The 23894-nt window shown below is 46.1% G+C and overlaps 1 protein-coding gene across 6 annotated transcripts in view; it reads right to left on the minus strand.

The window, feature by feature from the left end:
- Positions 1 to 23894, minus strand: part of PDZD2 (PDZ domain containing 2) — a 1567362-nt gene that overhangs the window by 214760 nt on the left and 1328708 nt on the right. For all 6 annotated transcript variants that reach the window (XM_069627074.1, XM_069627075.1, XM_069627073.1 and 3 more), the window contains one exon: positions 3515 to 3647. In XM_069627074.1, coding sequence (XP_069483175.1) covers positions 3515 to 3647 — 133 coding nt within the window. The remainder of the gene's footprint in view (positions 1 to 3514; positions 3648 to 23894) is intronic.

Below are 23894 nucleotides of genomic sequence, written 5' to 3' on the forward strand. Positions count from 1 at the left end.
CTTTTGTTCTAGTAGAAGAAAATTGAATGCATGCCTTCTGGGATCATTAGGGCACCAGAGGAAGATTACAAGGTGACGTGCTGGAATGGTGGGGAGGAAGACAACGTGCCATTGTAGGAGGGATGACCTTATAATATATTTGGGAGGACGGCAATCCAGATGGACTGGGTGTTCCTAGGAAAAGACTAGAATTGGTTTTATTTATGCTCGGGCTCTTTATTCAGAGCACCACATTTCGCCATGTGGAAGAATGTGGTTAAATCAATGGGTGCTCAGAGTTTCTGTGGCGGGAAGATGCTGCAGGGTAGACTTCAAAGCAACTACGCCAGCATGAGGAGAACCTTCCCGGCTGATGCTTGTGCACAGGTGCTGGTCTACACAGTGGCTAAAGCGAAATAATTGAGGGCCGGTGTTCAACCGTACTGGAACTAGTTCATTTTACAATGCTTCTCACGTGATCCGAGAGAAACAGTCTGAATTGAAGGCACACGGTGTGCAAACAAAGGTGGCTGGCTTGCCTGCATGAATAGACATGGAAGTATTTTTTGGGGTATTAGTTGACCAATGGAGTTTTGGACGGATCACAATTTGTGCAACTGGATGTATACATTTTTAGATATATCGGATTGTCATTAGTGTATTGGTGAATTAACGAACAGAGGTTTTGGCGGGTTCACCGCACATCATTGAATGGGCCTAGAGTTTGAGGATTCAACTTCTGTCATTTGGGATTTTCCCGATGGTAGTATGTATTCATTGCTCGTGCTGTTTCGGCAATGGGCATGCAGGTCAACTGGACGCAGACTGGAGAGCGGCACTCAGCAGTGCTGAATGGTGCAGAGTGTATGGCATACCCACCTGGCATTCAGCTTAATCTACTCAGAATGTTGTAGAGTCAATGAGCCGTTGCTAGGTGTGCCTCGGGTCTTTTGGTTCTAGCTCTGGATAGAAGCTCGCGGGCTACAACCAAAACGCTAGCTAGCACCGAGTCCCGACAGTCCCGACATGAGCGTAGCCCCAGATCATTTCCGGACCTAGCAACAGGAACATGAATGGTCTTAGTAGAGGAAAGAGGATGGCGCTTTGGATTGTATGTCAACACATTTTGAAGCATTTCTCCCAGAAAGGGAATGAGACTGCTGGAATTAGAACTGCACTGTAGAGATGTTTTTCATGCAGGCGGCATATTTGGGCATCAGACAGCATCCAATTTTCAATTTACGGGGTTATACATCACGTCCACATGAGGGATAGCCCTTATGTAGACAGAGGGTAAGGAGCGAATTTGCAAATGGTTTGCTGTGGCCCCCTGCCTCACCTCTGCACTGCTGCCACAGCAGGCACAGCAGTGATGGAGCCGATAAGGTGACTGCCTCTTAAGTATAGCGCTTGCTAAACCCAAGTGCCTTTATTTTACTGTCACCTTTCGACTTAGGGATGGAAGCCGCAGGTCGTAGATATCATGTTCTGCCACAGTGACCGGGTGAAAAGTGTTATCAGCTAAAATAGTTTAAAAAAGATTTTATGAGCGAGGAACAAAAATTATTTGTGTGTGTTGGCACCAAGTTTTTTTAAAAGCTGCAGTTACATGTGCAGGTGTTTATTTTATTTATTTAGTTTTAAGCTTATATACTGTGCCAAGCCCAAAGGCATCTGGGCGCTTTCTTACAGAGTGTAGCGGTTACAGTTGTTACAAAGCAAGTACAAGACAGACACAGTGACGATAATGGCATTGCAAATAGATGGCGTGAACATAACATACAAAGATTTCGGGCACAGGTAGGAGCAGGAGGGGGTATTGACGAGTTTGGTGTGTCGGTTATATATGCTTGCACAGGCTCCCAATCCCTGAGTAATGCCATCCAATGCCAGTTAATGTCTGCTATGCATGGTACAGTCACCAAATGAAATGGTCACCCTCTGTTCAATTGCTTCCATTGTATGCCAAGTGCAGTCTCAAATGCCCCGGTAAGGCCAGTTAATGCCTATTGTAAGGTATCATCAGCCTATTTAAAGTGCAGCGCTTACATGTCCTGGTGCTGCTATTGCATCTCAAGCACAGGCTGACATGCTATGTCCTGATTAAAGCACTCGATCGCCACAAGTCTCTACTGGGTGCTATTGTCAATGCCAACCACAGGCCGATCAAGGGAGAGAAAAGGGCCTAAGCTATGTAATGACACTGGGATATATGTCTTCAGCTGCCTTTTCACGATTAGGACTTGGAGGGCTTATCTCAACGGCCTCACTAATGACACCCAATGAATGACTCCATGTAGAAGCACCCCCAAACCTCCCAATGCACGGCTACTTCTATCGTTTCATGGCCTTCTAATGTTACTTGCACAAAGTGCTTTAAAATTCTCCATTTGGCACTGGATTAAAAGCACGTTCCTTGTGGAGAAACAACAAACCCCTTCTCATGGTGTCTTTCAAAGTGGGACCGCGGCTTTGAGATCTTCCGATTTTTTTTTTTCCACACAAAAGGTGCAGGGGAAACTTGTACAATCACCCCCCCGCCCCCCTGACACTCGCCCGTGATGTGTTTAAAATGTGTTCACATATAAGGAAGGGAAGCATAATCCTTCCCTTCAAAATAGGGAGAAAGAACATTCTAGAGAGAATTATCAGGGCGTGGGAAAGTGGCCATCTCCGATGTCCCCCTTCACCATGTAGTGGTCAAAGGGGCCATTTTTTACCGTCTTTTGCGCATTACAAATAATGTACAGTAACAGTATGATACGGTATTGTACATAAACCATTTCCATCCTCAATATTAGCAAGGAAATGGAAAAATGGATGAAAAGATATACGTGTTATAGGATACGTACGGACTTTCTGAAATACGTACAGCGTTATTTCAGTAAATCCCCTGCCATTACCACCATGATGATGATAAACCTGTAAGGAGGGTACACCCTCAGATTACCACTGATGGTAACAATCAGGAAAAATCATCTGTGCCTGTGAACAGGCCCAGAAAGGGGTATTCAAATAATGTAATCAATATTACTGGTTCAGTGCGATTTAAAGAATAACAAATTATCTTTGGAAATTTGTAACCCTCACTATCATTAAAGCTGAAGCATTCATTTTTTGGAGGGACTCCCGAGTGTTGGGCCGCAGCCAGAGATCAATGTGGCCCCTGGATGAAGACCAAACCATACTTTTTGTCACCCTACGAAATGTTTGTTGGTATCCATGTTCCAAGAGGAGACAATGTTTAAGGTGAAGAGATGTTCATGGTTGCGTTAGCCAAGATAGAGGTTGTCTGATTTCCGATTGACGAGGAGGCTGAAAATGGTGCAGACTATTATGGAGCACAGGATTGCTAGGCCGTTCCGGGGTGAGCAGATTTGCTGCACTGCCAAACTGTACACATTGTGAAGAATGGCTGCTTAACATTCCAATTTAATATCTAGCAGTTTAACCAAATGAGAAATCAGTACAAGAAAAAAAAAAGTATCTGTTAGGAAAAGCAATAATGATAGTTCATAGAAGGTCTGTTCCTCACCTTTGGGTTCGGATGACGACCGATGATGAGGCTGACAGGCCCCGGTCCACACTCACTCAGTATAGCGTAGGCTTCGCTTAAAGCTGCATGGCGGAGACTTACTGAATCTGCTTCCAGGATCTGATCACCGCGACTAAAGGGGGTGAAAGATGGAAATTACTCATGCAGCCCGAGATACGTAGACTGTTACTAAAAGTTTATATTTCTGAGGGGGCACAGTTTAGGAGTGCCCAATTACAGTGGCCAGATAAAGACCTGAAACGCCCAACATGAGACATGCTAACTGATGAGATAAGATCAACCACTATTAAGGGACTAGACAATTATCAACAAATTAGACTGAAATCATTTAGTACATTTTAAAGAGAACAAAACAACAATAATAACAATTAACACATGTTTTGTATGGATAGGGTGTACATGAAAAATTTAGAGTAGGAACTACTCCAGTACTTTATTAACATTTGTAATAGCGAGGTTTCAGCACACAATGCACTCTTTACTCCAAAAGAAGCCCCTTTCTGTCAGCGGATGACCTCTGGTGCGTTTATTTATTTTCTGTCCATCGCCAGTACCCCTTACAAGAAATTATAAGCAAGCCTCCCCTTTCCCCGTGTTGACTGCAGTGCCTTTGCGACTGATTATGGCTCAGCCCAAGGTGACCTCTTATGATTTGCCAGGCTCTCTTAAAACTTACAAAAGCCCATGAAGGAAATGTTATTATTACTTAATATTTATTCTGAAACATATTTCCTTTAAAGGAATTACCAAAAAGTAGAAAAACTGATTGCTGTCCTTTGTAATCAATGATTACAAATCACCCAACAATGTACAAGTCTAAATTACTATTAATATATAGTTCAATGTCCATTATCAAAGTTACCCTGTTTATCTGAATCATTAATCCATTTCTTTGATCCTTGTTGTGTCTACGGCTTAACACATAAACCTAACTAATATTTGATCACGTTGTTTGCATTTGTGAAATGTTAGTTATTTGTCAATTGTTTTATGTATCCCCATTTCCTTATGTACATGGTTTGTTTGCCTTTTCTGCAAACATACGTCACTTATATAAGTTATATAAAAATGTGTTAATGTTTAATTGTATGCCTTGTGTGAGTTATTTGCTACTTTTTTTATTAAGTCCTTTATGACAAGCTTTTTACACTATATACAATAAAAGAGTAAACATACACTTCAGGAAAAACGTAGCACATGATTCACCAGTACTCAAAAGAGCAAGAGCGCAGAGATAGAAAAATACATCCATTTCTTTTAGGTGAAAAGAGAAAGCACAGTAATAGAAACATTCATCAATTTCATCAAGGTAAAAAGAAATAAAATTGGCAATTGTTAAATTTTAAAATAGTGTATAAAGAATTGATTCCATTATGTTTAAAAGATGATGCAGTGTAAAAAGGAATTGGGAGAAGCCCAGGTCAAGTAGGATGAAAAGCGAGAATTTTCTTTGCCCGGATCAAAATTTGATGGGCCACCGCAGTCATTACTACCGATTCGGCCCCAGAAATAGATGCCCAAAACTGATCCGACCAATAAGCGGGGAAATTGGCATAGCCTTTATCATATTCCTGAGTTAGTGTGGGGCAGGCCATCACTTTGTGCTGTGAGGAACCGGAGAGCGTCCTTACTTCTTTTCCCCATGGATCCTCCTCTTGGGTGGCCAGGGAAAGGCCATCACTCATGGAACCTGACCCTGGGTTTGGATATACGAGGGAGGATCACCTGAGGAGAGGAGACTTGGGGAGTGGGGGTGAGATGACCTTCAGTGATGCATAGGATTTCACAATGAGTCTTCTGTCCCTTGAGCCTTTATAGGCTATTGTCAATTAATTCCCTGTTTCTCCCCTAAAACGTTCCCCAAGAAACACCAGTTTGGTACTGGGACGAGGAAGAGACCAACTAGAGACAGACATCCTCACCTTATTAACTAACACTAACACTAACACACACACACACGCACACGCACACACACACGCACACACGCACGCACGCACACACACACACACACCCCTCCCCCCTTGTGTACTGAGGCGAGGAGGAGGCCACCAAGAGTACTGCAGCATTCCCGTTTCAACAGTGAGCACTATACTCTTTTTGGACAAATCATGGTGGCGGGAAATTTAAAAACAGGAAGTACTGTGGAAATGGAGTGAGTTGTGGAATCAGGGCTACAGACTGCTGGGCAAAAGCTGACCTTTCCGGGAAAGCGGCATGGCAAGCGGAGAAATCGAGACCCTTTGGAGGATGCAGAGTGTATGCAGTGGCAGCAAAGTTGAAGGGCGGAGGAGGCTGGTGGCGGACCGCGAGAGGGAAACCGGCGTGACCAGGCACAGCCGTTGTAAGAGTCCTGGACAGCGAGAAACATTGTTGGTTGAGCAAAGCCACATAGAGCAGCTGCGAGACTGAGCGAGGCGTCGCACGAGAGAAAGAGAGCGCGAGAGAAAGAAGGGATTATAGCAGCAGGAGGCCTTGCGGGAAAGCCTTATGCTCCAACCCGTGAGTCTACCAAGTAGAGTGAACACTGGGATGGCAGGCGAGCATGCAAAGCGAGCAATGAATACTGATTTTTAACGAAAGCAAGTATTTCTTTGAATACTGATCTGGGTGAATGCAATTTTGTGAAACTACCGGATAGAAGGAAATGTACGATAGCAGGAGGGAGGAGAGAGAGAATGGGTGGTGGGAGGGGGGGCAAGGGAAGCAGGGGAGTATGCGTGAGAGAGAAGATGGGGATGGAGTAGAGTGCAGAAAGGATGTCCTGAGTTTTGGATGTGAAGTGGGAGGCTAAGGCAGTGCAGAGGACCTGGAAAGGAAGGAGAGAGGTGGAGAGTACAAGTGGATTGGCAAGTTCCTTGCAGATGTTGTAAAGATCGGCCGTATTGTTAGAGGCTCCAGTGATGCAGGCTTGAATGTGGTACCGCTTTTTGGAGCAGATAGAGAGGCGATATTGCCTTTGAAGCAGGTGGCAGGCCAGGTTGTCAGAGGATGAGCCCAATGTTTGCCACTTCCATTCAGCAACTCTGCACATGCATTTCAAAGATACAAGATCCACATGGCAGGGGCAAGGATGTCAAGAGTGTTGGAGATGGCAAGATGCAGATTAGCATGTGCAGAGTCAGAGGAGTCGTCCAGGGGAGGGAGGAGGGATGAAGGTGGAGGCACAAATCAGCAACTGACACTCGCTTCATTGGTCGAATGACTGTGAAGGAGGCTGGCAGTGCAGGTGGTGGCTGAGATAGAGGGTCAAGGGGCCCCAGATAGGAGGAATGGAGGGAGTGGTCAGACCAGGAGAGGGTTGTGGTGACAGGATTAGAGAGGGGGATATCCCCAGAGATGTGAACATGAAGTGTGTGGCCAGAAGCGTGAGTCGGGCCGGAAGGAAGAATAGTGAGAGAAGCGGAGTCACAGAGGACCCAGAACTGAGAGGTGGTTGATTCAGGAGAGCCGAGGTGGATGTTGATGTCACCAAGGAGGAGGAGCTTTGAAGAAGAGGTTGAAAGAGAGGATGCAAGGTCAGCCCATTCCGAGGGGGAGATAGGGGCAGAGGGGTCTGTAGATAGTGGCGAGGGTGAGAGAGAAAGTAGGGGAGATCCCCAGCCTACAGACAAGGCATTAGAAAGAGGAGTAGGATTGGGTAGGAATTATGGAGGCCAGGACCCACTCAGGGAAGATCAGAGCCACTCCACCTCCAGTCTGGTTGGATATGGGTTTGGAGACGATTTTGTAGCCCTCGGGAAGGAGAATGTCAAAAGCAGTGACAGAGCTAGCATTGAACTATGTCTCTGTAAGAATGAGGAAGTCCATGCCAAAGTTTTCGAGAAGGCGACAGATGTCGGAGGAGTGTTTGACAGCAGAGCGGGCATTCAGAGTAAGCTGGTTGCCACTGTTGAAGGTTTTCCGAGGGGGTATACAGGGGTGTGGTACTTCCATTGGTGGTGGAAGTGGGGGAGGGGATCAGGGGGTGGCAGGAGAAGGGAGGAAGTTTATGAGAGAAGGCAGGTGCTGGTCGAGGAGATGAACAGTAGGTTGAGAGCCTTGGCCCATAATAGTGCCATTCTGGTAGACATTAATGATGCACCTAGAAGATGAGCAGTATGCAAGGAGAGCTTCCAATTTAGTGCCACCATGATGGGTGTGGAGGAGAAAGAGTGGAGACAAGATGGGGGGTCCATAGGTCAGGAAAGGGGACAGTGAAGAGGATGTCTGTGAGGTCTGTCTGGAAGTGGCATTGACGTGCGCGTCAGCGACGGGACGGCCTGGGTTAGAGTCCAGGAGAGCTTTCTTCAGATTTTTTCTTCCAGACTTCATGTGTGAGGAAGGATATGAGATAGAATAGCAGTTGGAAAAGATAGGAGAAATGGAGAGTGCCATGGCAATAGTGGAGGGAAGAGTGATAGGTAAGGGAGTTGCATGGTGCATGGGTACTCAACAAGTGACCTAGCAGCCAGGAAGGCGCAGAGGAGGTGGTGTGCAAGGGAAGACAGTTGGTGCACAGATTGAAGAACCCTCTGTCGGGGGGAAATTCTCCCGGGGTCGGCTGGGCCGTCCGCGGACCTCCGGGCAGGGAGGCCCCAACCCCTCCCGTATATCCCAAAAAATGAGTATGAGACACACGCAAGAAGCAAGGTGATTCTGCTGTTTATTAAACAAAATGGCAGGGATGGGTCAAGGATCGTACGCGTCCGTCCTGACACTCTCTCTCATTGTGGGGCTCGCAGGCCCTTTTTACCTTAGTATGACGCGCTACTTGCGTCACCTTGGAAAGTTAGCAAAAAACCTATCGCCGCTCTGGATTGGTTCCTCGAGTGGTAGGGTTAGTATAGCATACGTATAGAGAGCGATATTAGTGGTTGAGGGTTAGTCAGGTGGTATACTTGGGTTGTCCCTTCAATTCGATACATGAAAATTGTTACATGGAGACCCCTGAGGATTGGCTAATGTTAATGGCGTCAGTGATAAGAGCCCCATGTTCTGATTGGTCCATTCGCGAGCCCCCCAGTCTGGGACCATCGCTGTTCCCAGCTCGCGGTGCACCTGTCATTTGCAGCAATGTTTCACTATGGGTATGTGCAGACAATGTGAAGATTTATTCATATGCTGGAAGGCCGACTACTCCCACCGCCGCAGATGTCCATTGAGTCGCTTAATTGTATCTGCCTGTGTCTTGAAACGGGGGATCCAGGCGCCTCCCTTCTCCTGGGCCTGGCTTAATTTGTAGGTGTGACCTTGGCGTCGGCTCGCGGCATGCGAGTTTGCAACATTGTGCCCTTGACTGTCTGCTCTCGCCGGGCTCATTCTGCAGGGTCAGCAACTGTACTCTTGCTCATTCAATGTTCATGGAAGTTCTTGCTTGCGGCCTACTTGGGCCTGGTGCAAGGGTGGAACCATTTGATACACAGCGCTTTAGGTTATGGTATCATATTGCTTTATCCCCAGTATCAGGTCTTCGTTATATTTCTCATTGTAATACATGGGTTTAGGAGAAGCGTGAGCAAGAGTTTTGGATGAGTTCATTGTGCGTCTTGCGTTTCTGCATTTTGAAAAGCCTATGTGAAAAATAATAAAGATGCGCGTCGGTGGGTGTGTTCGTCACCTACGTCATAGCACTGAATATGTTCTTCGTGTGGATTGGTGTGAGAGTGTCCAGTGTGCATGTTTGCACGGGTGTGCTGACCGTAGGCTGGGTCGTCATGGCATCTCTAACGATGTGTTGATTTAGTTTTGGATGGTTCAGTGGAGTCCATCCATGCCGCAGGTGTCGGCATGGGCAGGGCAGGCGGGTGGGCACATCCGTATGTTCCTGTACCATGGTATTTGGTCATCTGGTAGATGGGCAAACTCCACTCGTGGCAGGAGCCTAGGCCGTGATCCTCTGGGCCAGTGGTGTGAGGGGATTGGTGGGAGCCTTTTGTTCCATTCTCCCACTTCACCTCCTAGGTTAGTTTTTTCCCCAAAGGCACAAGCACAGTACTACATGGGGGGGGTGTTCCAATTTAAAAAGCACACCTAGATTTGATTTTGCCAAGGAGCACTGAAACAGCACAGGAGGGAAGGGACAGATGTTTAGGCGTTCTTAAGGCGTAGATATGGGGCCTCATTACAAGTGTGCCTGTCTGGTAACAACGGTGCCGGTAGGCCTAGCGGCACCGTTGTTACCAGACCGGCACACTACTGTCTGCCTGCCGGAGTTGCTGTGCCCGGCAGATCTGACCCTGCCGGGCACAGCGGCCACAGTAGGCAGACTTTCACAGAAGCACAGGCACCGTTATTAACGGCTTTCTAGCCTGCAGGCTCCCTGTAGGCCAAAGAACAGTAAAGGCATACAATCAGGAGCAACGCACCTCCATTGGTATGTTAACCCCATGAGGCACTCCAGTGCCGAAGAAGAGGCCGGCCATAATGAAGAGTGTGATGGACCCACAGAGCTGGTGCTGCACGCATGTCAGCTCGGTGAAAATGCAGGGCAGTTAGCAGCATGGTTGATCGGAGAAGACTGCGGCTCTTTAGAATTAAATTACAGTGGTGCAGAACACCACGCTGCACAGCAACGCCCAAATGGGCTTACCTTTGAAAAAATGCCTCTTTACAGAATTCCGCGCTCACTACTGGGTCAGGCGTTAGGAGGGGTGAGCCAAGAGACCCTTGTGTTTCAGCGTGCAGAAAGGAAAAGACGAGAGCCACGAGAATATAACCAAGTGCACCAAGTGCATGGTGGAACACCAAGCCACGAAACGGCATCAATAGGGTGTGATATATGTGGTATAAACCGTGTTGTCCAACAACTGCGCCTACACCGAGTGCACCCTTATATGAAAAAGCCACTGAAAGAACCCGCAAAAAAGCTTGTGTTTGAATTGCAAGCAACTTTTATGTGTTTTTAAGTCAAGTAACTGAACTATATATATGAATTAGTGAAAGGTAACCATATCAGAAGAGCTGTGAAGGATCCAAAGGAATTTTGTTGTTTTGGAAAACTGAAAGACTTGAGCTCTTGGCGAAGGGAACCGCTGTGCCTTGTGAACTATCTTGAACTTGGGGAAGGGAAAGCTAGTTACAAGCCAAGAGCCAGTACAAGCTCTGAACTTTTATTTGAGCACTACTTATGTTGACTGAGACATCCGTAAACATTTTATACATTTAGATGTGAGGGCAAGTATAGGTTTCGGACACAGACTGACATTTTCTTTTAACTTCCAGACACAGTCTATGCTTAGTTTTCTTTACATAGGTAAATCCCTCCTTAGCATAGGGCAAGTTAGGCCTTATTCCACCCTGCATTTTTAATTAATAAAAGTTTATAGACCAAACTTTATTCTGTTTGTGTCTGATGCCATCACAATGCGTGGAAGATTTGATGTTCAGTTTACAAAGACTGCAGGTACGTTCTTCTACCGGAATACCCTTTCAGGCTCCTACATATTCAAAAGCTGGGAGGATGTCCATGCATAAATACATTGTAAATTGAATTAAGGCCGGGGCATGCAGTTTAGTCAAGTAAGTATGCGGAGTTTCAGAGAACATGCCCTGGTGGGTATCCAAGGTATACCTGCTCTTTTTATCCAGTTTCGAGATTGACTGCGCTTGGTCCCATTCAATTTCTTTATTTTTCAAGAGAACATGGTCAGGTCATGTAATACGGGAAAGGGCAATTTAATCATATCTAAATGTGCTGTTACAGTAGCCACCAATTCCTTATGAGTTTTGTTCGTCGATTTTAAGTTAGCATGGGCCACTGTCGGTCCCAGTACAGATCCTTTACCACCATATTATCTGTGTTGACTTTTAACAAAAACCTGACTTTTTGTTATTTTCCAGGGGGACATAAAGGATTGTAGTCCCAGTTCTAATCTTATTACTTTGACTGCTATAGCTCCCGGAAGAACCAGCAGCGAGTGCAAACATTTTCCCTCTAGCATTTGCAGCCAGAGAACCGTCTTCTCTGGAAGACCCTCCAGTGCATATAGTATGCCCGGGATTAGGCATTTCTTGTACGCTTCCAGTTTGGCCTCAATAGAGGGACCTCCACACCTATCAATCCCCCTCTTGATAGCCAGCCATTTGCACCAAGCCTTGGGTGGAAGGAACTAAGAATAGAAAATGAAGGAGCTGGAAGCCCTAATTGGGTGGCATAAGTAGTTATATCTTGTGACTTGTTCCAGGGGCGTGCCACCCATGGCCCAGGAAAAAGAAGTACCACCATATGCTTTTTTTCCTATTGGCATGATTTTTGGTTTGAATAAATTAATCCTTAGGTAGATGGATTGGGCATAAAATTGTAAGGCATCCAGGGAGTTTTGTAGACCCACTGGTTTCTGGTCAAGGACGACAGTGTCGTCCGTATATGAAAGCTAAGCGATCTTTGCATCGCCAAACTTAGGAGGGAAATTGTGGACTGCCTTCAGTGCCAAATCAAGGACAGCTACATAAAGATTAAAAAGGAGGGGCGCTAGAGCACTGCCTTGCTTGAGGCCAGTGTTTGTGGGACAGCTCTGTGAAATGCACCCCTCCTGATTGAGCCTTACCCTGACAGATGTGTCACTGTATAATAATTTAATAAAATACAGGAGAGATGAGTTAATCTCCCATGCTTCTAGTTTGACCACAGTTTTGCACAAGAAAAAACATCAAATGCAGCACAATCATTTACGTGGCAAAGGTATAGAGTAGTCTCAGGATTCTGGTGTGTATCCGAGATCTGATTGCAGAATCCAGATGGTGTGAGTTCTACTACAGCCCTTTCGAAACCCAGTTTGTTGGTAAGTTAGAAGGTTGTTCGCGTTCGACCAGACTGCTATCATTTCCAGCACAATGGAAGCAAAAATCGTTGCTCTTGAGTCCAGCATTGGTAATAGTCTGTAATTGTTTTGGTCGAGACGAGAACCCTTATGAGCTGGAATAAGAATAGATTGTTTCCAGGAATGTGGGACCCTGCCAACCTTGATGATATGGAGGAAGAATTCTGTTTTGCATTTTGGGTGCCCACAAGAGGGTTGATAACAGCATTAGAGAGCCCGTCCAGGATGAGGGCCCTCGAGGCGTTTGCTTTAGTTATCAGTCTGACCACGTCCTCCTCTTTAACATGGGGCAAAATGGATTTACCCAACAATTGCGGCAATTTATTTTCCTTATGTGGGATGCCCATCTCCCAATGCATCCCAGAAATATGTGTACAGCAGGCCTCTCCCGTGTTAGTAACTACTTGTAAATAGTTTTCTGTGTAGAAATATTTGCCTTTGTGGATGGTTTGTAATGTAGAGCCATTTTTCCACATAATCGATTGTGGGTACTGTGAAGAATCCTTGTTGAAGGGGACTACAAGACCCATGATGCCAGATGTACTGGGACGTGGAAGAGGGTTGAAGAGGCATGCTGCAGTACTAGTCAGGCAAGTAAGCCTAACATCCCACACCTGAAGGAAGCTGGGAGGCATAAAAGGCCCCCTCAGGTGCAAACAATTAGAGGGTGTGGAAGGAGTGGAAAGAGCTGGAATTGTGACTGGAATGCAAGCTGTAGCAGTAGTAGAAGGTAGAAGGCACAAGGCAGACAAACCAAGAAAATGTGGGACAACAAGAGGGACGCCAGAACATGGATACAGTGGATTTCACCTGCTTGTTCTGAGAGGCCCCTGTCCCCCCCAAACTGTGAAGTACAGAGGCAGTGCAGCAGAAGGCATGCATAGAGGCTGTATTTCCCCATGTGAACCTGATTACTGTGATTGCCGTGCTCAGAGCTTGTCAGAGACCGAGGCGTGGAGCAGTTGTCAAGCCATGGGTCTCAGGAGTGAGAGGGGCTCCATGAACATGTGGCCGGACTGGAAACAACTTTACAGAGGAAGGGTGTGGGTCCCTAAGAAGCCAGAAGCAGTAGAGGTTGTGGCAGAAGGGATGGAAACAGTTTGGCCCACAGAGCAAGTGTCAAAGAAGCCAGTGAGTGAAGAACGGCATTCAAATCCAGCTCCCTGTTAACTCGAATAAGATTTAAAGCGAGTAGAAGTGGTTCGTTGCAGCTGAAATACCATGAACAATGGAAATGTATCACTCGGGTACAATGTGAAAAGTCATTTTACTCGCGTGAGAAGCTAACATTGCTTAAACCCATTGTTCAATCCTTAAAAGACGGTTACTACTTGAAGGAGTGTTTGTGTGTCACTAATTAAGGAGAGTGAACGATGAGAAGACCATTACCTAACACCTAATCTTGACAATACCAAACACCTAATCTTGACAATACCATTGCTGAAATCTTTAAAACTTGAAAGGGAGTGGTTGTGTGTTCCTAATTGTGATTCCCAAAGGAGGACTGAACTCTACCCTTCACTTTCACATGGGAATACAATTTTTTACCAACTTTAAACCTTGAAAACTACATCAAGAAGTGTTTGTGTGTGTCTAAATGTGATTTCTGAATAATGACATAATCATATTCTTAACTTTAACTCGGCATACCTTTCATATAAAATAAGTTAAAGTGTATAAACTATTGAAGAAGAGAACAAGCATTGCCCAAGCCAAAGGTCTCCCTATATTACTACTGATATCATCCTTTCTCAGAAGAATCAATCTAACTGCACTGTGTAGTTAATAAAAGTTCAATGGCCTCAGATACATGTGTGCAAGCATTACCTGAAGCTAAGAGAGTGGCACCAAGGCTTCTGGGTAATTACTTACGCTGATAACTGACAGAAAGGTGCAGATAAAGTGGGGAAGGGAAACTGGCTGCTTGTAAAGACTATTTTGAAGTTGACACAGCCTCTATTGCCAGAGACTGTTAAAGAGAAAGAGAAGTGAGTCTTACATGCAAACCAAGATTGTTACTTTGGCAGACAAGAGTGGCAAAGAGGCTGTCCCTTTTGAAGAGAGTTATTCAGAGGAAGAGTGCCTTGCCTAAGAGTGCCTTGCCTACTTGAAGTTGCGGAAGTACTTTCAAGTATGTCTTGTCGAAGCCTGTCTAAAAGTAAAGATCATCAAAGCTTGCTAATAGTCCAACGTTCTGAAGCTGTGGTGGTAAATCTAAGTGTCAGTAGATGCAACATTGTAGCAGTATAAACAAAGTGGAGTACTATGAGACAAAGATGACTGATCTCATAGTGAATCAAGTAGAAGTGAAGCTGTTGAAGTCGAAGCAGCAGCACTCAGAAATCATGTTATGTTAACTGAGTTTATTGAGTGCACGTACGCCCAAAGGCATCTTGGCGCTGGTCGCGTGAGAGGGGAATTACCTGAATTGTTGGAGTCTAAAATAGAAAGGTGTTCAATTGCTGGCGTAAGGTCAAATGATCAATGGTCCCGTATAGGATGAGAAGCAGGTCATTCCAGGCTTTGGCGGCAGCCACCGAGAAAGCGCGGCCACCCATTTGTGAGAGTCTGACCACCAGGAGGAGAGCAGATCGAGCGCAGGGTGCGAGTAGGAACATACTGCACACATTTCTCCTGCAGATACTCTGCTCCCAGACTTTAGAAGGCACGATGTACAATACACAAGGACTTGAAAAGGATGCGGTTTTCAATGGCGAGCCAATGGAGCTGCCTCAGCAATGGGGACATATGGGCTCCAAAAGGGGGGTGAAGGATGGATCTAGCAGCAGCATTTTGAAGTAGCTGAAGCTGGTTTATTAGATAGGGAGGTTGTGCTAGATATAATGAATTCTAGTAGTCCAGCCCACTCAGAACCAACACAGCCACAACCGGAGCTTGACAGTTTGTGGGGATAAAGGGTAGAACCTTTCCGAAAAATACAGAGCTTAAAATGCCCAGTTTTACAAACCACCACAATCTGCTCATCCATGGCAAGGGATGCAGAGATTTTGACCCACAGGTTCATGACAGAAGAAATAGGCAAGGGTAGAGGGCCCAGAATGTAGGCCAACACTCTTCAGTCCAGAACCGAAGTAGGAAGGCAGTCCCAACAACCAGGACCTTGGTTCTGCTGCCATTGAGCTTTAACCAGTTGGTTCTCACCCATGCCCCCAGTTCCTCAAAGCACTTTCTAAGACGAACTGCCGTGTCAGATTGAGTAAGATTAAGGCGAACCAAGACTTGAGTGTTGTCTATGTACGAATAGTTGTGAAACCCATGAGAAAGAATGAGGAGCAGGAGCGGCCTAATATAGACAAACAGGATGGGGGAAAGTGCATACCCCTGAGGGACATCAAAAGAAAGTGAAACCGGGCTAGAACGAAAAGGGGGAAGAAAAAACTGACTGGGAACGTTCAGCCAGAAAGGACGCAAACCACTCAAGGACTTGACCGGACACCGCAGCGGCAGAAAGGCAGGAGATCAGGATAGGATGGTCAACCGTGTCGAAAGCAGCTGAAAGATCCAACAGCAGAACTGCTGCAACACCCCCCTGATCCACTAAGCACACCAGGTCATCCAGCACCGAGTTCAGGACTGATTCAGTGCTTCTCCCAGGCCAGAACCCAGACTGAAATTAATCAAAGTAGTGGGACGACTCCAAAAAAGTGGAAAGCGAGGGGGAAACTAATGCTTCCAGAACTTTCATCAGGAAGGGCAGAAGCGAGATAGGTCGATAATCAGATAGCACTTCTGGATCCGAGGAGGCTTCTTTAAAAGAGGAATCACCAGTGCGTGCTTGAGTGTAGACGAGATCACTCCAGTCGTAAATGAGGCATTGACTGCAGCAGTGATATGATCAATCAAATCACTGAGACTTCCTTAATAAGAGCCAAGAGTATGGCATCAGCCGTAGAAGCCGATTTTAGGTGCTGAATAGCCTCTAGTACATTTTTGTCATAAAATATAGGAAATGTAGACCACAACCCATGGGTAGGAGGGGGCCCAGTAGGGGCCATATCATAAGGTAACTGAGGTGTCCCACGGTTTATATCTTCCCAGATAGTGGCAATTTTGGTCAGAAAAAAAATGCAGAGCCTGTGAGGGCGGCACCTGGGTACGTGCCTTCACCGAAGCGGATAAGGACTGATCAAAAAGGGCCTCCGGTTTGTTAAGAGCACCCTGTACTTTGTGAGCGAAAAAAGGGTTTTGTGTATTTATGACAGCTTTGTGATAGGGAGTGAGAGAATGGTGGAAAATGGATTTAGCCTCAGCAGAACAAATGGACCGCCATTTTCTCTCTGCCTGTCTACAGCAAAGTTTACTGGCTCCAAGTTCCTCTGAGAACCAGGGCTCCGGGGAGCGGATTCTCTGCTTACATAATCTAAGACGGGCAAGTGAATCAGCTGTTGCTTTAAATGAAGTATCCAATGTGTCAAGGAAACAGCTGGCAACCTGATCACAGTGTGCTTGCAAAGAAGTAATAAGCTTGGGGCTGGACACCCTGTGCCAACTCCACTTGAGGATAGAAGGTTTCTCCGGGGGGAAAGGAGAAGTAAGTGACCTTTGAAGAATGGAAAATGGTACCAGACAGTGGTGGACGTGTTAGGCAGAATCCAGTTCAGTTCCATTAGGGAGCACTACACCAGATTAGGACTACAGGTGAGAGCAATAAATCCCCTTTGGTATCAGTCCGTACCACAATGATTTAGTTGGTAGCTGTGGCTGAGCAGTCAGACTTATCTCAAGAGGGGGATGAGCAGTATTCAGGGTATACACAATAGGCTTACTGTACTGTGGCACAAGGAAACACTGACCAAAGCTTTGTAGTTAAAAAGTAGATATATATTTATTTTATACACTTCTAAGCAAACACATGTATCACAAGTATCAAACAAGTTAAATTAAGTCAATGGAAAAATATACACACTCCCTATATAAATTGTAGACCAAGTGAACCAGAGTGAAAACTGAGCAAAACAGCACAGTGACAACTACACACAAGGGATCCTCTAGCATTTTCTCACAAGGGAGGGAAAACACAAGTTATATAGAAATAGGTTCTTATACCCCCTAGCAACACTTCCTATCAAGTGTGAACCAGTTCAGCCAGACAGTACATCTGTATAGGCTATACTTCAAATGAAAACTGAGCAAAATGGCATTTCACAATGATTATACGGTGGGAAGGAAAGAGTAGTTATAAGAGAGGGTTGCACCACACAGTTTGAATGGAGAATCAATCTTGAGAAAGCAGGTCTAAGAAATGTGACCAGAGTCAGTAGGCCTGTGCCAGAGTTAATGGTACAGGGCATGGGCCCAGGAGCAAAATGTTCTTGTAGCTGCAGTCAAGTCTTTGGTTAACGATGTTGAAAAGGTGGATGCAGAAAGCGAAAGACAATGTTAAGAGAGAGGGGCGGCCAACCCAACAGGTAGGAAAAGGATCTAAAACACCTTTAGCACTACCGCGAAGAAAGGGCAGCCTGGCAGAACAATGTACCCTAAAAGCGGAGAAGTGGCTCCTGCGGTGGCGGTTGTTCCTGGTAGTTACTGTAGTTCGGGTGATCCAGCAGAGGAAGAGGAGCTCTCGTCGTGGGGGAAGGTTCGAGGGACTGCACTACTCAGGGATGAAACCAGCCGCGGTGCTGCCAAATGAAGTTTAAAAGGTACGCTTCTTTTAATTGCGGTCCGGATCGATAGCTGCCGGCTATCCGGTCTCCAAGTGCAGGGCACTGCCGATTCGACCACATCAGGTTCGGGAAGGCGATTGACAAACTGGTTGGCCCCACCAGCTCAAGGGAAGGAGGCTCTTTCAGATGAAGATCTCCTCTCGTCGTGTGGAGAAATGTGGTGAGACGCTGCAGCAGGGCTTCACCGGTGGAGGTAGTCGTCGCATGTGTCTTTGGCTTCTCTCCTCTTTGGTTCCCTAGTTACAGTGGTGACATCTTGCTCGTCCAGTCCTCAGGACCCTGCTGTTATGCAGAAAGAGACCCATTCATACAGCCTACCTGTCACTGTCACTCACACAGTGGAGTGGTCTTCTTGGCCAGAGACCCTCCAGTCTATCCCACACAATGGACCCACCCCAGACTCAGTGGCGCAGGAAGGAGGGCTTCTGGTCAGAAGCCCGCCAAATGGATGATCCCCGACCTGGGTTAGGATCGTAGAGAAAGAAGTTATATTAAAGTTCTGGCAAATAAAACCTACCGGAGCAAAGTTAATTTTAAAATGCGTAAGCGGTATGTTAGAGGCTGTCAGAAAAAGTGGTAGCCTCAAACAATGGGAAAATCCCATAGGGAAATATTCGCGGTTGAATATTTATGGTAGTAACCACTGCCACCAGCCAGAAATTTTAGAGAGACGGACTTTAAGGTACCCCCTCGAAAATGAACATAATGGAAAAACTAGTAACCCCTTCCAGTACTTCCATAGTAAGATGGGTTGTACTGGTTAAGTTCATAAAAATCGACTAGTAAAGTCAATGGGGAATTTACATGCCCTGGGAGACAGTAGTCGGTCCCAGGGTATGGAGTCTATGTTTGAGGTCGCTATGACACCCCTGTGTCACTGCACTGAGAGTGCTGTGTAACACATGTGAATAAAGATGGTTCCTATGGGAGAGAGAAAATCCCATAGGCATTAAACACAAAAATAGCCTAGAATACACATAGCAAAAATGCCTAAGAGTGGGAAAAAGAGTCTCACTCTTAGCAGATAAAAAGAAACAAACTATTCAAATACAGCAAAGCTGCTGGGGGACTCTATAGGTAAGGGAAATTAGCCATTGTATGAGAATTCTCCCTAACAGGACCAAGTTACCGGACTGGGAGAGGCTATGTTGATTGACGCCACTGGGGCAAAAACCAAGTCCAGGACATTACCCGTTGGTGGGTAGGTTCAACCACCCACTGCGGAAGTCCCAAGTCTAGCATCAAGGCCATGAAGTTTGCCACCTGCCCCGCTGTGGCAGAATTTACCGGGAGATTAAATTCCCCCATAATTAACAGATCAGGATGTTTGATCTGAAATTCCAGCACCAGTGCAGGAAATTCTGCATAAAATACACTATCAGCCCTCGGGGACTAAGTGTCGAAGTGGGAGAGATGCGGGCCAATAAGCATTCCATTCTCAAAGAATGCTTAGGGACTGTGCACATAATCTTATAATTGGTATTATAAATCATGGCCACCCCACCACCAGGATGTGCTGCTGTGTGGTCCACATGTACCAGTGCATAATTAAGGGGGAGGACCTGCACAATAGAAGGGCCAGATGCCTCTCCCAACCACTTCTCTGTCGAAAACAGGAGGTTAGGTAAATGATAGGAGACTAAGTCATGGCATTCCATAGCATGTATTTATCTGAAGGACACAGGAAACCCCACACTCTGGGTCAGGGTATTAGTACATTACTAATTACGGAAGAAAACCAGAGGATACAATTTTGGAGACAGAAGGAATCAAGAAATTTAATTGAACCTGATCCATTATTTAAATATCAAATTTTAATCGAGAATTAATCATAGCACTCAATAATTTTACATCGCAGGAAAGGAATTAAGAACACATAATTTCACATAGTTTCACATATAATCCATCTCATTCGTACACAGGCATCCAAAAACCATTCATACATCCATCACTGTCATGAGCACTGCTCCCGAGAAGCCAAGTCAAGCCCAGCATCCCCGGAAGCAGGCTCACGACCCTCGTCCCCGGCTCCAGCAAAACCCTATTGGGGCCCTTTGGACCATGTCGCCAGGCTCATAAGGAACCTCAGTCCCGGCGCCAGGGGCTCCGGGCTCATAATTCTTGCAAAGGTGCTTGGGTGGACCTACCTGTAGCAGACCATGCTGCATACTCACCTTTGCAAATGCTGGCAGGATGAAGTCCCCAGCCTTCTGCTGGCAGGAACTATTCCCTGAACTGGGACTACTTTGTTACCTGGGTGGGGCTGGTGCCACTCCTTAGCTCTGGAACACAGGAACTCTTTTACCTGGGCGAGGCTGAGGAAGAAGACACCCAATCACTCCAACACTATTTAAACCACACCCGATTGGGAAAACGTGCTTCGCGTTATTCTGCATCTGCAGCAGGACGCTCACCGAGTCAGCTCCAGCATTCCAGTGACATCTCCAGCTTCAGCTCAGCAACCTGTGGAAGAAAGACACGAGAAATATACTTACCATCCAGGAATCCAGACACCGGCAGAACCTGCAAGCAAAAGAAACATAAGGTTAGCAAGTTGCAACACGTTCGCAGCCGCACTCGCTTACCTGATCCATCTGTGCTTTCGCCGATTCTTCGCGGCCTTCTCTTCAGCAGCCTAACGGCACCGGTAAAGACAAAGAACATTGTTAAGTAGGGATCGGGTGAAGGCGGCCGCATTTACTTTTCTTACCTGCTTTTGTGCGCGTATTACGATCTCTTCAACCGCAGCAGCCCGGCACCTGAAAACAAGAAAAGACATTATTTAAGTGCCATTAAAGACTGCAAGAAAGCCTAACACTTACGTGTTTCCCCACGTGCATCCGCGACTGGGAAAACACCCGCAAGGTCCCGACACCTGCAAATAAGAAAAGAACATTGTTAGAGGTGCTATAATAAGGTCACAGATCATTATACTCACGTACTTCGCACGTGCAACGGCAACGGACGAACAACGCCCGCAACATCTCAAGACCTGAAAACAGAAAACAAGGGACATTATTGAGGTGTCATTGAAATTCCCATACCTACGAACAACCGCACGTGTCGCGCTCTCAGTGACCATGTCCTCAGCATCCAGGCACCTGAAAAAGACAATGCAAAGACTTCATTAAAGGTGCCCATCTCGTCAAGACTATAAACTCTTTATACCTACTGGCATCCGCTCGTGCAGTAACAGCGGCATCACCTTTTGGCATCTCAGCACCTGTGCCACTTTTAGGGCCACAAAAGACTTTGAGGACCTCCAGTGACGTAACTGGAACCCACGCACCCCTGCATAAGTCGCAGGATGGAGAGCCCAGCATTTATACGCCTAGGGTGAGAGCTCACCAGGACATTGGACTTTCGGAGAGTTGGCGATTAGTGAGGAGGAAGTCCAGCCAAACGGTCATTAACCCTTTTTTTCTTCCGCCTGCAGAAACCTTACCCTGCAAGCCAGACGGTCAATGAGAGGAAGCCCAGTCCAGAGAGTCATCCGAGCTCTACGCTTCTCAACTGAAGAGACAACAGTAGTGGGAATCAGGTGAGCGTTACAATCGCAATAATACATGTAAGGTCCAACTTTATCCTGAAAAAGTCATAACAATTGATTTACTTATTGTCTTCATAAAAAAGAGAGAGAAAGAGATATATAATAAATATATATGAAAAGCCACAACAACAGATAGTTCAAGTGGTCATCAGTTTAGGATGGGTCACATCGATGTCCAAAGTTGACCTCATCACTGGTTTCTCAACCGGTTTCGGCGTATTTAACTTTAATTGAGTTACGCCTTCATCAGGAGAATAACAATTCAACACTTCATGAATGAAGAGAGAGAAGGAGAGACAGCTGAAAATTCCTGATATGAAGAACAGGAGTACCAGCTATACCAATATGCGATGTCCCAACACGTCTGTACTGCGTAACCGTCAGCTGGAGATATGGGAATGGTTCAATCCTGCAGTGGCTGTTTTTCATGCAGGCAGCACCATTTCGGAGGAAAGGATCAATCCTCCAATATAAATGTTCATAGACTCAAGGGGTACACCCAGAGATTCACAACTCTCCCGTTCCTATTCCGGGACGAGCTGTTAAAAATATCCTTGTTCGCAGGGTCTGTGTGATCCGTAACCCGACGGCGCCCCTCTGGCATGTGCCACTAGCGAACGGCTATTGAGAAGCCCACACTGTAAGTCAGCAGCCGTTTTAGCTTTAGAAATAGTGGGGGATTTAGTAAAACCCATAGGCCAACTAGTGTTAGAAGGAGCCAGTGACAGCAGAATGTTGCATTCCAATACAATCCTTCCCAAGGCATTTATTCCAATAGCAGTATCAGGCAGAGCCTGAAAGTCCTGCACAGTCCGTGCACGGATGGGCATAGACAGGCTTGCCTTAAGCGCGCTGATGGCGTGCCTGCTGCGCCGCCCGCTGCATGGACGAGACTCGCCACAAATAATGCCGGAAGATGCTGAGAGTGAGGCAAGGACAACACCCACTGCAGCGATAGAAAGCAGACACAACATTACTTGAGCTCTGATGAGGCACACCTCTTTAGCTCTAAACACCCCCAACATAAGTGACTAATCCAAACTCTCCAGAAAAATCACATTCCAGACGTCAACACCAAAATCCAGAGAACCAGAGCAGCACTCATGATTCATGCTCTTCTGGCCTACATGTGACAGTGGGTATGACAGTCTCCCAGCCAATAAGGATGCTCAGAATGGGGGGAATTACCACATCGCAATACCCCGCACCGAGGCTCCTCATGGCCCGAGGCTGCAATATTCCCCTACTGGCGATTCAGGTAAGTGCCCTGCTCCCCTTCCTTTCTCCCTTACCCCCTCTCAATAGATCCCCCTTCCCTTCACTTACCTGCTTTTGTTCTTCTCCCCGGGAACAGACGCACTGGAAACACTTCTGTCTCCAGCGCGTTCGCTCCCATTCTGCGACAGGCCGCCATGGACAGGAAGACTACCATTTTTTTGTTCATTTTTTTCCTATTTTTTGAATGGCTGCCATGAAAAGGGAGAAGGGCATTTCTTTTCCCTTCCCCGGCTGCCATTTTGTAAACTTATTTTTCTGTTGCGAAACACAGAGTGGTGCCGGTGATAGGGGCAATTCTTTGACAGTAGGGCCCTGAACAACCGGCAGGTCAGGCCTGCCGGTAGTTCATTGCCCCCAGCGGCAAACTTGGAGTGTGCCAGTCCAGTAAACATGCCGGATCTGGTGTTACCAGTATTTTTCTCTGCATTTCACCGGACCAGCTCACTCGTAATGAGGGCCTAGAGCTAGCTTGAAAAGTGTATTAAAAGGGATATTTTTTCTAATCGCATAGCACTTACTCATATTCTCAACATGGTGATCATTTTCTGACATTTCAATTGTAATTGCAAAATATGCTCTTTTAACTGGGACATGTCCGTGTATTAATACTGGCAAATTTTAAGATGATAATAATTGTATCATGTATTTCCTTTGATACCTTAATAGTAGTAATAAAAATTATTAGCAATTTTGTAGAGCACTTCATGTAGCATTGCACCGGTTTTAAGCGCTGTATAAAAAGAGGTGCTATTATGACCCACTTCTTTAAATGGTGCTCAATTTATCTGCCTCAACAGGCTTTAAGGCGGACTTGCCCCGCCAGGATTCCAATTTGCAGAGCACCATCTGGCCCCATGTCTGAGGTGTGTCTACACTCGCTGAGCCATCCATCTGTCCAGACACTGTTGAACAGGTGATCAGATTTGAGAAGAAAGAATTACACGTTGGAGATTTTAAATAAAGAGCCAGGCTAAAGGGAGTCCAATACAGATGGATGAAAGCAAGAGACAAAATGAAAAACAGAATGTAGATTCATAAACAGGTGG

Source organism: Ambystoma mexicanum, chromosome 6p (assembly GCF_040938575.1).
Source record: "Ambystoma mexicanum isolate Mex_15411 chromosome 6p, UKY_AmexF1_1, whole genome shotgun sequence".
NCBI lineage: Eukaryota > Metazoa > Chordata > Amphibia > Caudata > Ambystomatidae > Ambystoma > Ambystoma mexicanum.